This window comes from Pseudopipra pipra, chromosome 1 (genome assembly GCF_036250125.1).
Source record: "Pseudopipra pipra isolate bDixPip1 chromosome 1, bDixPip1.hap1, whole genome shotgun sequence".
Taxonomy (NCBI): domain Eukaryota; kingdom Metazoa; phylum Chordata; class Aves; order Passeriformes; family Pipridae; genus Pseudopipra; species Pseudopipra pipra.
The window spans coordinates 100,133,106-100,150,383 of NC_087549.1; the positions used below are offsets into that span (position 1 = coordinate 100,133,106).

Below are 17,278 nucleotides of genomic sequence, written 5' to 3' on the forward strand. Positions count from 1 at the left end.
TTGGGGTAATATTTACACATGCAGTTGTGTGTTGCTCCACACATTTCTCCTAAAGAAGAAGTTTGCATTTCATGAGAAAAAAACCTCTAGAGAAACTAGGTTTTCAGCAGTCTGGTTATTTCATGGTTATTGTATTTAATTCAGGTTTTGACATTGCATGCAGAAGATTGAGAACTTATTCTTTTTCATTATTACATTCAAATCAATGGATTGCTGATATTTGGTTGTTGTGGGGGGTTTTTTCTGTGGTAATTACAAATGCAATTTGCAAAACAGTTTTTGCCTTAATTTTATATGGTTCTTGTTAGGCCATAGATTCAGGTTTTGAACTGCTGTAGGTATCTGGTATTATACTGAAGATTACATAGCAATTTAACTAGATTTTTCTGAATTTTCAATTTAGGAATCCAGTCTTGTGTGGTGACTAATTTATATTGTAAATGGTTTGTTTGTTTTCCTTTTTACATTCTGTAGTTTTCTCAGCATTCATGTGATAGAAAATGGGCTCATATTCAGAAATGGATGGTAGGCTAAAATCACCTGTTGTGCATGTTTTCACCATTCAGAGAACTAACGTAGGATTTGAAGGAAGTAATTAACTAATGGTTTGCTGTGTGTCATTTTGAAGTGTCTTATTACTGAAAGCAATTACTTATAAACTATATATTGATGTGGATATCCAGGGCACTTTATGGCAGCAAAAGAGAAACTATGGAATGACATGTTTCTTCTTAAAATGAAATGTTTTGTGGTTCCACCATGTGCTGGCTTAAAGTTGTTAATCTATTTTAAATGAAATGAGATTAGTTTCAGTTAGGTAAGTGTCTTAACAATAAGTGTTCTAATTTCAGTTAACTTTTTGGGCTTGAGTTTTTACCTTTTTTTTTTCCTTAGTGGTCTTGCATTTGTATTTTTCCTCTTTGAGTAACTTGGCAAATGCTAGTGTCTTTACAGATGATTAAGTCAACTTTTAGGATTTAAAAATCAACTATAGGAGATTAAAAAAACCCTTGTTTTCAGTTAATAACGATGAAACATTTGGCTGCTTATTCAGATTAAAACTAATAGGGAAGGCATAAAGATAGAGTTACAATCTGAGAAAGCTGCTGCTCAATTTATTCTGATTTATCATAGAATCGTTGAATATGCTGAGTTGGAAGGAACCCATAGGATCATCAAGTCCAGCTCCTGTGCAGGACACCCTAAGAATCACACCATGTGCCTGAGAGCATTGTCAAATGCTTCTTGAACTCAAACAGGCTTGGTGCTGTGACCACTCCCCTGGGGAACATTTTCCAGTGCTCAACCACGCTCTGGGTGAAAAAACTTTTCTTGATACCTAACCTGAACTTCCCCTGACTCAACCATTCCCTTGGGTTCTGTCAGTGGTCACCCCAGAGAAGAGATCCATGCCTGTCCCTCCTCTTCCCCTCTTGAGGATGATGAAGACTGTGATGAAGTCTCCCCTCAATCTCCTCCAGGCTGAACAGACCAAGTGACCTCAGCTGCTCCTCATACAGCTTCCCCTCCAGACCCTTCACCATCCTTGTGGCCCTCCTTTGGACACTCTCTAATAGCTTAGTGTCTTTTTTATATCGTGGCACCTAAAACTGCTCATAAAATAAGGTGAGGCTGCACCAGTGCAGAGCAGAGCAGGACAATCCCCTCCCTCAACCAGCTGGCGATGCTGTGCCTGATGCCCCCCAGGACACGGTTGGCCCTCCTGGCTGCCAGGGCACTTCTGACTCGTATTCAACTTGCCATCAACCAGGACCCCCAGATCCCTTTCTGCAGAGCTGCTCTCCAGCCTCTTGTTCCCTAGCCTATACACACAACCATCCCAGGTGCAGGATCCTGCACTTTCCCTTGTTAAATCTCTCTTAATTTGTTAAGGTCTCTCTGCAGGATCTCTGTGCCCTTGAGGAAATCAACAGCTGCTCCCAATTAAGTGTCGTCATCAAACTTACTTAGTGTACCTTTGAGTTCTGTGTCCAGGTTGTTAATGAAGATGTTGAAGAGAACTGGGCTTAGTATGGAGCAGAACCCCACTAGTGACTGTTTGCCAGTCTGATGTTACCCCATTCACTATTACTCTTTGTGCCTGACCTGTGAACCAGTTGCTCACCCATCACATAACACAGTTATCCAGCTGTATGCTGAACATTTTGTTGAGAAGGATACTGTGTGAGACAATATCAGAAGCGAAGACCAAAAAGATTACATTTATTGTCTTTCCTAGATCAGCTTGGTGGGTTCCCCTGTCATGGAAGGAAATCAGATTTGACAAGTAGGATTTTCCCCTCATGAAGCCGTGTTGGCTGTGACTGATAACTGAGTTGTCCTCCAGGTGTTTTTCAGTACCTCTCAGAATAACCTTTTCCATGATTTTACCAGGCACTGAAGTGAGACTGACATTATTGCAATGTTTCTTTAGAGTTCCTTTCACAAACTTCAGGTGCCTTTTAAAAAGGTATATGGGAGATGTGAGGGTTTTTCTGGTTTTTAGGAAAATGTTCGCTGTGTGAAGGTTTGGATTACCAAGATTTAAGCAATACATGCTGATATTACCCATAATTTCAAATAGTTAAAACTACAATGACAGTTAATTGGCACCCCTGTTGAGAAATCCTAAAACTGTCATTAGAATTTTATTTGCAAAAGTTGTGCTGACTTTTTATTGTCTCTTTGCCAAACTGACATTTGTATATATATTAGTTCTCATGTTACTTATAAAGAACAACATAGATTTCTGTTATTTCTTGGCGGAATGCGCATTTGAAGGTTTTTTTGCTCAAGAACAAGGGTTTCCAAAATGTGGAATACAGATTGCATTTGTGAGCAATCTCCTGTCAAAATTAATGCCACTCAACTGAATGTCACCTTCTTTTTGCACTCCTAAGAGGCACATCTGCTATAGGAGATTTCTGAACAGATGTGCACTCCTTTCATGGACTGGGAGACCTAATTTCTGTATTAGATAACGTGCATAATTCGAACTTAAATTGTTAGAAATCAAGCTTGATAGATACCAGCAGCAGCTATCTGTTTACAATATGTACTGTAATACTTTATTCTTTGACCTGAATATGCTGAACACTTAACACTGGCTTTCTATTTTCTGATTGAATGTCAGGAAGAGACTTGTTACCCAAGAACTAAGAGGAATCTTATGTAAATAGCAAACTGTCTGCTTGCCAGGTGCAGGTATTACTAACAGGTATTTGTCCATTTAGACCAGGGACACAAAGTACATTTACAGTTGGCAATGATCTGACTATATTGTGTTGAAAAGTTAAATAGCATAAATACTCCTTTTAAACTTCAAAACAGACAAAGAAGACTAAAATATCATTATGAAATTAACCTACCCTCTCCCCTGGGAAATTTTCTTACAGAATTTTAACTAGGCCTATTGAATAGTCATAAAAAATATTAAACAAGTTAATGTATCCAGTGGTAATGTAGAAGATAACCATGTGACCATAAGCAGTATGAAAGCCAGCTTTAGTCTTTAGATACCCATCTGTGATCTGGAGGCGAAGCTTTTAACTCTAAAAATAACTGGCTTACAATCTTTAGAATAGTGTGACATGTTAAAAATGTAGGAAGTGAGTAACTGAAGGAAGGATTTCTGGGTTTAGAGCCCTGTTATAGCCTTCATATTGGACAGTTTTAAAATTAAAGTTATTCTTAACATACTGTAACAATTTGAGATGCTAATGGCATGTGAAACATTTCAATGTTTTAATTTTAAACTAGTTGTGGTTTTGTCCTGCTGCTTCTCACATATTCCTTTGTGTGAGCCAAAATGAGCGTTCACTCATCTTTCAACAGAATAAAAGATACTAAGGTGCCCTAGCTAGTTATCCTCCCTCAGATTTTATAACTTGGGTTTATTATTTTCCCTGTCACTGCAGAGCAGAGCTAGTTGTAGAACTTATAACTGATTGGTTTGCTTAAGAAGCTTTGTTCCTATAATAGAGAAGAAAATATAAAATAGGTATGAGGAAACTGAGAATAATCATCTCTATTAGGGCTAAAATAACTTTATAAAATATTCACAAACTGAATGTAGTAGTTATGTAGTACATTTCTCACTAATGTAAATTTGTAAAGCTCTTTTTTATTTTTAATTTAATTTCTTAAGTTAAAAAATCTTGTGCTTTTTTCTGCGTTAATATACTAATCATAAGAAAGACTGACTACTGAACACTAATTATTAATTGTATTAACCTGCCTTATTTACATCTCCTAATGTAGTTTACTGGCATTCTTACCCAAAGCAGGTGAAATCAGTTCTTCGGACTTGAATGAGTTCCACCTTGCCACGGATTATTCAAAATAACACATAGCGTTAAAAGTGCTAACAGCATGTTGCTCATATTTGCTTCCTAGTGCTGTGTCAGGCTCTTTTTTTCTTCCCTATGATATAACTCTGCATTTTTTCTTTCTCAGGAAGACTCAGAGAGGGCCAGGTATTCTCACCAGTCCAGTCAACATTCATATTTGGTTTGTGTTCAAACTATACTTTTTCTTTTTGATCATGGCCAACAAAAACCAAACAAAAGAAATTTGAGTTTGGGTTTCCTTTTTTTATGGAGAGGATGGAGCTTTAAGTCTCCCGAGTATTAGCAGTTTTAATCATTAAAGTCACATATAATGTTGAAGTTCATCTGGTATTTCTTTTCCTTCAATGTTAACAAAATAGTTTATTTTTATATGTTTCAATCTCTCTGTCTTTTTTGCATATTGAGTAATACTGTGTTTCTGTAATATTTGTGGAAGAAAAGGTAGTAGTACCTTAAGATACAATTCAAAGAAGAGTTTGGTATGATGCAAGATTTTATTTCTTTAGAAGGTGGGATTATTTATTAGTGGCAAAAAGTTACCTGAATGATGCAAGGTATCCCAAAGACTGCTAACAGAAATATTTATTGTATTGTATAGCCTTTTCTATATCATCTTGAGGTCATATACAGTGCTAAAGAATGGTTTTATTGAGGTTATGTAAACATTTTCCTGGTCTTAGTAGATTTGTCTAGAAATCAGCTTGTTATTGATCTAGATATATAGGCCAGGAAAGGGACAAATTACTAAAATAAAAGGATTGGTTTTGTTTATTTTGGAAGGTGAAATGAGCTGTTTCTCTGTGTGACTTTAAAAAATAATGATTGTTACTTAATAAGATGTCTCAGCAATTAAATGTAGTCTTTGATTAATTGAATTTTGTGTAATATCTCGCAAGTCCTGGTGTTAAGTGTTTCTGCAATTTGTTGCACAGGTGTTTTTACCAAATAAATAATTTAAATCAGGTAATATTGACTACTTTTCAAACAGTAAATAGTTAACAGAAAAAACATGTAAAATATGCTATGCGCTACACTTAGAAATTTGTGAGCTAGTACAAGTTTGCTCAGATCTGCGCTTGTCTTGTTTAACATACTAACTATGCTAAGATGGAGATTAAGTAATTGACCATTGTCCAAACAAGAGGGTTTGAACTGAGCAGATAACTGAGCTCATTTTAGGGGGGTTTACCTAGAATTTCTTTGCCTGCCTTGGTTATTTTGTCTCATTCAGTAAAGATTAACAGTTAGAATTAAATTTTTAAGTTTATTTCATATATTGATATATTCTTATAATTTCATTCTCAAGAGTTCTTTGAATGTCAGTGCATCTCACAGGAGCAGAGCAAGTACCTCCAAAAGGAGAAATCTCATGGTGTGCAACCTGGAATGAGCATGCTTTTTATTTATAAATGTGTTGTGTTCACATTATGATGTTTTCTGTGTCTACTTACCAAAGCAGTAGTTTGGTGAAAGCATGCATATAGAAAATGGTATTAATGGGACTGCTGCAACTATTGTTGTAATCAAGCACTTCGTGATAGGTGATAGCAAATTTGAGGGCTCAAAGAAAGTGTTAAGTGAAGTTATCTTCAAGACAGAACACTTACAAGTATGAAGAGAATTTATCTCTTCAGTCTCTCTCTCCTAATATCCCCAAAAGAGAAGTAAAATAAAGTGACAAAGTTTGTGCATCAACCTTGATAGGTTGCTGAATGTTATTACAGGAAACATTTTTCTCTCTTGTATTGTGATTTTAATACTACAGTCAAGGCTGGAATACAGAAATTTTACTTTTTCAGTAATGGGTATTTCTGTATGTTTTATGGTATTCCTAGTTTAGGCAACTGAACCATTTGTTAGTAGACTGTTAAACTGTTAATGGTTATAAAAGGTATAAGTGTTGGGATGATAATGATTATCTGAGTAATCTGTCTTCATTTGCCAATAGCAAGGTTGCTTATTGGTAAGTAATAATTAAAGGCGGAAACTGTTTTTAAAAAAATAAACAGTTAAGTTGGTTAAAATTGGTACAGTGTCCTATGAGTCCTGTATGGTAATACTTCTAGCAACACACAAAGGTACCATAGTCTCTAAATTACATCTATAACATTAAAATTTTATTTAATATATTGTTAATATTGGATATATTGTAACTATTGAGATAATATGAAAACAGTATGAAATAATGGTAACTAAATCTGGCCTAAAATAACTTATAAAAAGATATAAAATATAAACCCATGGAATTTTTTGTGTTAATTTGATATCTAGAAGAAATTTTCAGATAGCTGTCCAAAATTATCTCACTTTTCGTAAATTGGGATGCTGTTGGGGAAAAAATTAGTTTTTATTAAGTGTTCCAGCCTCAGAATGCACTTCAGATTGGCTAAATGGCATTCCTTCATGTATACATTTTCATATTTTTTTTAGCATCATGATTTTGATTTTAGTTTCATTTTCTTTTACTTTAGTATGACAGTGCTAAGGATAGATCTGCAAGATACTTGGTCCCTGTATGTTAACACTTTGCATGTCTTTGAGTGAAGACTGCTTTTGTGCTTTGTTTTTAAGGTATAATGACACTAACTAGCGACTTTGAATCACTGATTTTAAAAAGTATGTAAACTTTTACTGTCACACTTTCAGACCTAGAACAGTTTCATGATTCTAACACTTTCTGTAGAATGCATGTATAAACTTTTTCAGGTTAAAAAGACAGCTGTCTTACAGTAGGTATTTTTTAGTATTTATTTGTTATTTCTAAACTTAGTAGTGAAGTGACGCGCAGGTTAGACTTGGAGAACATTCTTTAAAAGAAAAAAAGTGTCTGTATGCATCTATTTGCATTCTCCATTTCCATTTAGAAACTTTACTTAATCAAATAGAAAAACAGTCCTGAGAAAAAGCAGGTGGTTTGTATACCTTTACTTTAAAAAATTCTTTCATATTTTTATGAAGAGATAGTAGAGTGCATCATGTTCTTAGTGGTATTATGCCACATAAGATTTGTGCATCTTCTTAAGAAAAGACAGCTCTCAAGTACCACTAAAAGCAATATGTCAGGAACTTAAAAAGCTGTTATTTCTTTAAACACCCTGCTATCTGAATTAGCTACAGATAGGCAAGCACAATATAGTGCTTAAAATAGTCTGTATTACTAAGCTTTCTTAGTTTGTATATTGGTTTTAATTCTTTTTGTGAAATGTGAGCACTAGCTTAAGCCAAGTCTGTGTTAATCAGAATAAGATTGGTTATAGTTCGACTTATCAGATCTTTTTAACACAGTGATAAAAGCATGGCCTGTTTTTCTAGTCATGTAGTTAGAATTTCTGTGGTGTTTCTGTTGTTAGGTGAAAAAGCCTTAAATCCTTATGTTCGGCTTCTTTATATTTTAAGACTGAAGATACTGTTATATAGCGGTATTAATTTTGTAATTTTTATTCTTAGAGTCATGTTTACAGTGAATCTCATAATTCAAAGAAGAAAGCTTATTCCCATAAAGATTTATTGGTTACTTGTCTATATAGTATTCATTACAAATATACAAAGTATGTAGAGTTATATACTGATACAGTTATGGATAAATTAATTAGCTTACTGACATTTGCATAAATTTTTTTAGGAAAAAAGAAATCTCTAGTATTTATCAGATTCTGACCTCCAGTGTGTTTGGATCAGTGCAATAGCATCAATGAAATCATCTAAATAGAAATCTCAATCTGCTGGAGGTCTGGGGAAGGCTCTTGGAACTGTTTAAAAGTGCCACTTCTCGAGATCAAAGTGTATTCAGTCAGGATAGATATATATTTTCTATTATTACACTTTGTCCCCTATCAGATAGTTAGAAATATTTTAAATATACATGTAAAGCAGATTGAATTTTCCGTAGACCTTGACATTAACCCAGTGACTTATTGAGAAAGGCATGTGGATTACTGAGATCTTGCAGAAACTATTCTGGAAAGTTTACTGTATAACATGTGAATATAGTGTCAATAAATTAAATATTTTGCATGTTTTTTTTCAGAGGGTTTTTGGTGCTGATGAATTAGTGGTTGCATCAGGGGTTTGGGGAGTCAGAGCAGCAGTGGACACTTGAGTTAAGACAAGGCTGAAGTAATTTTTGTATTTACTTACCTTTATTGTATTACAGCATTTCTTCCTGCACTTTTGAGGTGCTATTTTCCTCTTCCCTCAGTTCCTAAATAAATACTATGAATATTTCTGCTTCCTGTTGCCTATTGAGATATGAAGTACTGCATTCTGCAGGCACTACTTTTTGCCATCTCTTCATCTGTCTGGTTTTTCTTTTTTGTATGTGTATATAAATTTTTTGCCTGACATTTGCATAAATACGCAATTTGAGTAGAAAGTATCAAAACCCAACAGAAATGAGCCAGACTTTCAGTATTCACACTTCAGTATGTGTGTAAAGAACAGTGGTAGGTTACAAGCTAACGCTGCTCATGTAAACATTCAGCCCCTATTAAATTATTAGGGATTTCTGTCCTCTCTCCCCAAAATGCTTTGATTTATGATGGTATCTAATGGAAAAAAGATCAAGTAAATATTTGTACTAATTATTAGCAAGTTTTGTCAGTTATGTATTTCATACTGCAGTTGTCAAACTTTTGGAGTTTCCTTATTTATTAAGGAGGAAAAAGTCGCAAAATTATTTATTATTTTGGTTGAGCATGGCATTAAAATATAAATAATGCTGATATAGAGAGTGCATAGTAGTTTTGGGGATTTTATGCTTATATAAGTTTTGAGTCAACCATAGGCAAAACTTTACAGCATTCTGTATAAGTTCTAAGCTTGGGAACACTTAGGCAATGTTAAGATAGAACTTTTATTTACAAGATCTGCAGATGCAACCTTTGTTTTCTCTCTTCTTTCCCTCCTCACCCTCAGAGTGGAATTTACTATGATCAAAGAAATTATAGCAGCCTTGGATATAGTAAACCAGTTCCTTCCTACCATGTTCGGGTCTGTCTCCTTATATTAATTTCATTATTTATATAAAATATGTGTATTTGGGTTTACTTACTTATGCTATATGATGCAAACTTTTCTTTTTCCCTCTATGACATTTCAAATTATTACATTCAATAGTAGTTACTGTTGTGTTTTGCATATGTGGCATTTTAAATTTCAAATAACTGCTGTTTCATGATTGCTGTATGATATATGAAAAACAACTAGCAGCTGTGACAGGTGCTGTTTCCGATTCCTATCTTTTAAAAACAACAAAAAAGAGTCTTAAATGTTTAGCAGCATTGTACTACTTTTTTTTCACGGTAATATAAATGATAAAACAATGCTCTGTCATGAGATGAGTAGTATCTTCCAGTACCTGCAGCTACTGTCATGGTCAGGTTTAAATAAGTAGCTAGAAGAAATTGACATGTCATTTGAAAACTACTTAATTTCTTATCATTCTCTTCCACAAATCTTCTAAGTATACTAGTTTGCTTTAATTAATATTTTAGTTTGATTTCAAAGATAACTAGTTTTCTTGGAGGTTTTTTCCACACTTTTCTTAAAATTCCTGTCTATTATAGATATAAAATTTAGTATTTAAATCTTTAGAACTTGTAGGGAATATAGAGTAATAGATAAAAAAAAAATTATGTACACAGAAAAAGTGTTTCTGACTTTTTCTATTCTTCATGCTATAGTCGTCTGCTCTGTACAGTTATCCAGTGGCACCAACTAGAAGTTACAGGGTTAGTACAATGTAAAATCATATTTCACTTTTCTTTATATGTTTCAATGGCCCACAGAAATATAAAATCACACTTTTCTCCATAGGTGTCTCCTTCTTTAAGCATTGGTTTGTTAAGAAGTATCAGTTTTTAAAGTATTTTAGTAGTTGCTGTGTTACTGTTCTTTTTACAGACAAGCATAATCTTTCTGAATGCAGCAATGATGTTGAAGAACACTAGGGTTAGTAATAGTTAATCCAAGCATATTAAATAACAACCGCATGTATAATATTAAAAAAGTATTTGAAGAAGTTAAGCATTTGAATAGGAAAAGCCATTGTCAGGAGATTGTTGAAATTTGTGATAAATACACTTTGAATACCTTTAAATAGGATGCCTTATTTAAATTTAATAAAGCTACAAAAATGCAATAGCATGAAAACCCAATTTGCATCTCTACAAAATAAAAAGTAGCTAGAAGTGCCATAAAAAAAGCACTAAGATAGCTCTACAAAAGGTTATCTTTAAAAGTGACATGCATGCCTGAAACTTTGTCTTTTGCTGCCACAGTAGTTCAAATCCAAATTATACTGCCATTTAGAGACATGCTAAACCTATGTAAAATATTGTCAAGTATTCTTATGAAATATTTTTAAGTAGTTAGTAAGGTCTTGTTCTGCATTTTGATTGCAAATAGATAATTTACTTTTTTTGGCTTTGTGCATATTCTCAAGAAAACATTAGAAGATTCAGTGAGAGAACAAGACCATAGTGACTGCTATTACATATAGTTTTGATTATACGTGTAATTCTATTTGCTGCTAGAGATCTCTTCATAGGTAGGAGCAAAGCAGCATGAAACTGTAAATTTTTTTCTTCTTAAATTGTGTTACGCAGAACTGTTTTTATTATCCACTGCATTAATTGATTTCAGCCTTGCACCTTTAAACACTCTCCTTCAGAAAAACCTGCATGGGTGAGCATAAAATAAAACTTATAAGTGTACAGCATAGCTTCAGTTCCCAGGGTGTGTTAAAACTTCCAAAGGCTTCAGAACCATTAAAACCAATTTGCAATTTAAGTATTTTATTTTCCTTTGTTTTATTATGCAGATAGTTAAGATCTGACTTTTTAAAACTATTTGACTAGTTTTCAAGGGAGTTCTTAGATCTATATTTCAAAATAGACATCCCTAGTAGCAATAGTAAATGCTGCTGAAAATCTTTAAAATTTGTTTATCCTTTCAAAAAGTATGATAATAACTGGATTAGATAAGATGAATTATGTGACAGTGCATAAGAATTACAGTGTATGAGTATGGCATGATAATTTCTGAGACTGGATATAAATGGTATTTCATTCCCTCTTTCTCAGGCCACATTGTGTGGTGATGGAACTCATATAGTTCTTACACTCTTAAGTGTAATAGGCTTTTGGTTGTTTCTTTCATTATCTTTGTTTTCTGTAGACAAAAATCTATGAAAATTGTGAAAATGTCCTTCATAACTTTTCTTTAGCCATCTGAATACAGTTATTCCTCAAGAGCAAGCTCAGTCCGAAGTAGTCCTGTGGTGAGCGTTCCTCTCGCATGATTGGCTGAATGCTTTGATACTAACCAACACTTATGAGTCTGTACACTGGGATTGTTTTACTGACCAACGCACAGACTTGATTTTTCAATTCCACATCAAAGAAATTTAATTTGTCAGACAGAGGTGTGATTTTTAGCAAGAGGTAAAGTTTTAGCAGTAGGACTGTAAGGTGTAAAAGGAAGAAGGAATTTGGTATTTTAAACATCTTTTAAATGTTTGTAATCCATATAATTGGAAGCAACTGGTAACTGAAGTATAGTACATTGTCGGGGGTGCCACCTTATGTCATAGTTGGGGCAAGCACATGAAACTTACTTCAATACATGTGAAAAAGTCTCTTAGGGAAGAGGACTAATGCAAACTTTGTTATATTATGCAGTAAGAAGTAGCTTGCTCATTTTTATGGTGACTGGGATTCAAAATTGAGAGAAATTAATTTCCGGATCTTTATTGTATTAAAAGTGTCCTTCCAAAGTTGGGGTATTGTGCTGCAAAGTGATTTTAAATAGTTTTACTTTGCTTCTGCCACAGAACAACTGTCTTAGTTTCATTGGTGCAGCTGCTCATTTGTCATGCTATCCAGAATAAAAAGTCGAATCAGCATTCTGGTCTGGGCTAAATTGAAATGTTCAGTCCTTTTTTAATCTTTCACATATTAACAGTGTTACAGATACTAAAAAAATAAAACCAGATTTTTCAGAAATGAATGTTTTTAGCTGCAACAGATATCAGAGTGAATTTTTGAGGGTGAAGGAAAAAGGTATTTTTGCTGTTGCTTTATGAAGTTCCAAAACCTAAGAGGTATTAACATCCATTTGTAGTCTCTTGAACTGAGAAAATACTACTAGTCTCCTTAGTTTTTCTTAGCACTGAGATTCATTTTTTAAAGTACATACTTTATAGATATATAGGAATATATATAATCAGATCTCAGTATGCATGTGTTATACCAATAATGCCAAGGTTACCATTCACTCATACAAGTGAATGCTTAATAGAGTTCACAGTATTTGTTTAATGAAATAATCTTGCAAAGCAGATGAGGTAAAAATCTTAGGAATAATTACACATTCACTTTCTGCTATTTCTGTGGTTTGTATTTTGTTTGCACTCTGGATAATGCGTTTGGAGTCAGCTTAGTACTCTTTGGGAATCAAAAGAGCAAGCAGCAGAGAAGATGGAAACAGAAAGCACTGGTGAGAAACTCCATCTTAGAATGTATCGGTTTTGATAAACCGATTGAGAAGAATATTAGAAGTACAAAAGGTGTAGAAGGAGGAACAGCAAGGTTTGTCAGATATACAAACTTTTTAACAGGACAAATAAGTGAATTTTGAATGAAATAGCACAGTGTTGTTATATATTGTAGCCCGAATTGTTGTTCTTTTGCTGTAATTATAATACATATATGAAGAATTCTGTTCAGCACATTTATACTTTGTGAAATGCAAGTGAAATAAGAAAGTTTAGCCAAATTGCCAACTATGAAAATTTATCTACTTTGTTACATTTTAAAAAATAAAGATATTACTTTAAGTGTAGATGTAGTTACAGCTGGAAGTTCATTGCCAGAGAAATAGAACATAACAGCAGTGGCAACAAATACAAATTCTGTAGCCCTAAACTTACATAAGGAGCCAGGGATTCATCAGCAAACTATTTTATGTATATCTGTTATACATGTAATATCTATATACATTTGCATAGAAGACACCTCACTGTCTTTTAATTGGAATGAGGCTACATGTACATCAAGTACAAAGAAATAATTTTTTTCAACAGTGAGAATTGGATAAGGACAGTATATTTTCAAACTGTTCATATAAAGATTTTTCTCTCTTATAATCACTTTTAAAACTAAATATAATGTTCACTGTAACTTTCTGTCTTTTGAAGAAGAATATTATCAATACACTTATGATAAACCTACTCTTCTCATTAAATACTGTGTTTAATGTGCGTAATGTTTCTCAGTTGAATAATTCACTTGAATTCCCATGGCAGTTGTAATTATCGTAATGTGATTAGATTTATTTTGCCCTTTTTAACAAGTGATGTGTAGCATTGGCATTTTTTTCCTCACCTTTTTAGGTGCCTGTCTGACATTCATCTTTGGGGAATAAGCTTGTCTTCTAATGTAAGATGTCTTAAAATTATGAATGAGAGGAAGCCCAGATCATATTCATATTCAACTAGCACTGTTGGGTTTGTGTTGATTTGAAAAAAAGACAGTATTTGTAGAGAAAAATAAGAATTTTTATTTATCAACTTCTGATTGTATTATCTGTCTTTATGATCTGCAAACTTTTTTAAAAGGTAATTTTTATATTTGTGTTTGGCCCTAAATTAGTACTAAACCCTTTTGTATCTGATTGTATTTTTTTTTATTACTCTAATTGAGAAAAATAATGCAATAATAAGTGGTCATTGTTTCTAGTTTTAGATTCGGTGAACTATTAAGAATAACAAACGTGAAGAGTGCTTAAAAACAATGCCTATGCTAAATATATCAATATGGCACAAATAAAATATATCAATGTGGCACACTTTTTATTCATTTAAAATGGCAAAAATCTTGAAGAATAATTAAAATTCTACAGATGTTAAACTGTTAGAAAAGCAAGAATAAATTGCAATAACAAAGATTTAAGTTAGGACTTCCTATTTGGTTTTTTTTTTGTTCATTCTGTGGTGTCATCTTCAGTTGTCTTCACCCTTCTGCTTATCTTTTAAAGTCCTCTGATTTTTCTGATCAAAGTGAAACTGCTGCTGACTATTTTAGTCGTTCCAACCGCAGGGGAAGCATTGTTTCTGATACAGATGATGGCCAAGGCCTGAATAATGTGAGTGTAATGCTTGTTGTTACACTGTGGGGAATGCAGCAAACTTACTGACTATTGATTTTTTTTCATACTCTGAAAGAGTAAATATTGTAAAAGCATTCAGAGTTACTTCATTGAAAATAGGTTTATTGAGGGGTTGAGCCTGTTTTTTGTACGAAAATGTCTTGAGTGAATTTTTTAAAAGCATGCTGCTTTACTTTAAAGGAGATGTTGCTTGTTGCTAGAAGCATGCGACAAATGTAACACTTCACATTTTCTTCTGTGTGTGATAAGCTCAAGAATTTCTTAAAATGTAAAATGTTCAGGTTTTTTCTTATGAAAATTAACAGTGCTGGGGGGAGGAGTTGTTTACTTTTGGAATATTATTACTTGTTTGAGTGACAAAAGTACTTAAAACTGTTCCCACAGTGTTCATTCATCCAATATGAGATCTTGTCAGGATCCATTACTGAAGCACTCCTTGTTGGCTATGCACTTGTACTCCATCCCAAGTCAATAGATCATGTTACAGGAAAATTATCGTGATGGTTTTCCTGTGCATGCCTTAGCCTGAACATTGTTTATACCAAACCTAGCTGCCTTCTCTTTCTTGCTGCTGTAAGTTCTAAAAGTTCTTGTTACCTGCAGTCAAAACTATTCTCTTTAATAGTGTGGGGAAAAAAGGAAATTTCTGTTCTTTTGTCTTTTGAAATAATGGTCAGAGTTAGCCCATTAGGCAGAGAGGTTGCGAATACTGTGCTTATTTAGTTGAGCAGATGGAATGCTGCGTGGTGATCAGCAGCATGCAAGTGCTTGCTTAGGTGAGAGCCAAAGTCTTCATACCCTTGCCAAGCAGTGAAACAAGGGCCAGCAGCCTTACACTGCAGTTTGTCACTTTGGACTAGACACTGCAAGAAGCTCCACAATTAGATTAGTGTTGCACTCTGGTGGGTTACAACAAGATTGGTGAGACTTAGCTAGATTAAAGCCAAAGCTGACTTGGATTCTGCTTTGAATGGGAGGCTGACAGCTGGAGTACTCCTGCAACAACTCTTTCTGTGACTTTGCATTTAGATGATATTTTAATACTGTTACAGTGCTATCTAACTTGTATTGTAATAATGCACATTATTTGTCATCTGTACATCCTCAAAGACGGATCGTTTCTCTAGCTTAAACTTTAGCGTTTTTTTCCATAATAAAGTTGATTTTATGAAATTAGCGCTCTGCTGAAAGAAAATGTGGAGGCTGAGACAGGTATTTATGCTGCCTTCTCAGTTGCTTTTATCATCATCATTATGTGTTATTGGATTCCAGATTTGGATATTTATTTAGATTAGTCTAAACGTATACTTCAGATCAATTGGATTCTTCACATCATTTTATCATCTCAGTGGTGACAAATTTTGCAATTTACAATTTCAGTACATCATTGGAGATGGTGAATTTGTCCTCAAAAAGCAATGTTGCTTCTATAGAAACCACAATAGAAGGAAAAAGAAAGGTCTTTTAAAGTAGCATTTGTTTCTGCTGGGATTGCAATGGACTTCAAAATCTCTTGTCCCTGGCCTAGGTGTTCTCAGAGAAGCAAGATGTTTCAGATACCATACTAAATACTTGTTTTGAAAATATGGAAACATGTCTAATTCCACCTATTTTGATTCATAGAAATGTAGAAAATGTGGAAATCTACAATATAATTTTGCAATAGCAGAGTTTCCTGAATAAGAAGGGGGTGTTGTAGTTCTTTTGCTTAGGCTTCAATACATAAAATATTAATTGAAATGATTTTGTAGGTTGCTATTAATTAGTACACTTTAGTTATGGGCTTTTACCTGATTCAGTTTTGTCCTGATGCAATTGCAGGTTTTACCAAAGAGATGGAAAGAACAAATATGTTTTCTGTTAACTAGGACATTCACACTGCTGTCACTGACTGCCTGAAGTGTACTTGCATGAAGCTTTGTGTTTGTTCTGTCACCAAGTGTCGTAGTCACTACTCTGTTGAAATTTAAACATGGTTTTTGGTCAATACCAGTAATGACTTTTTAAAAACTTTTAAAAAGGAGCTTCTGTTTTTTTCTTTACAAGCATTAATTTATTTTGCAGTTAATATTGTTTTTCCTGTCTTGATCTATGCTAACATCCGGAATTGTTTAGTTTTTTGGTTTTAAATATTTCTCAGTGTCTTTGAACAAAAGATGCTGATTCAGTAGTCCCTCACAGCAAAAGGTAATAGCTTTCTCTATTCTCTTTCAGCTGGAAGAAAAGAGTGAAAAATCACATTCAGAAATATTTTCAAGGGTAAGAGATCTTAATTTAAAAATTATTTAAAGTCATTGTTCACCCACAAGTTTATAATTTTTAAAATAGTTCAAAAAGTATAAATGCTGTGTATTTTTTATCAGAGATATTTTAGACATATTTTTTTTATCTCTCAAAATTAATCCTTTGTGTCTTTTATTTCCTGAGGAAAAAATTTTGTTGTTTAGTTTACTTACAGCCAGTAATAATTTTCTATACAATTTATTTTTGTGTTAGAGATATTTATTAGGAAAGGCAAAATTTTAAGAGGCTGAGGCTATAAAAATCCATATGCTAGATTCTCACTGGAGACTTCCTTTTGAATCCTTGATGACAGAAATTATAATGTTTAGTAATATTGTAAACTTCCACAGTAACTAACAGCCACCTTATGAGTGTCTTCTGGACAGATGACTCAAAATTCTAATGTTCTGATAAACTAGTAAGTCATCAAAGAGAAATCAGCATTTCACCAAGAAGAAACACAAGTGTTGGAAAATAAT

At 33.6% G+C, this 17,278-nt stretch overlaps 1 protein-coding gene across 18 annotated transcripts in view; it reads left to right on the forward strand.

Annotated features, from left to right (window-relative positions):
- Nucleotides 1–17,278, forward strand: part of LRRFIP2 (LRR binding FLII interacting protein 2) — a 62,997-nt gene that overhangs the window by 25,511 nt on the left and 20,208 nt on the right. For 8 of the 18 annotated variants that reach the window (XM_064667755.1, XM_064667783.1, XM_064667774.1 and 5 more), the window contains 8 exons: nt 475–525; nt 4,456–4,509; nt 5,656–5,721; nt 9,264–9,338; nt 10,031–10,078; nt 11,575–11,628; nt 14,385–14,492; nt 16,731–16,775. In XM_064667755.1, coding sequence (XP_064523825.1) covers nt 475–525; nt 4,456–4,509; nt 5,656–5,721; nt 9,264–9,338; nt 10,031–10,078; nt 11,575–11,628; nt 14,385–14,492; nt 16,731–16,775 — 501 coding nt within the window. The remainder of the gene's footprint in view (nt 1–474; nt 526–4,455; nt 4,510–5,655; nt 5,722–9,263; nt 9,339–10,030; nt 10,079–11,574; nt 11,629–14,384; nt 14,493–16,730; nt 16,776–17,278) is intronic. The other 10 variants (XM_064667894.1, XM_064667849.1, XM_064667868.1 and 7 more) reach the window with 5 other exon arrangements.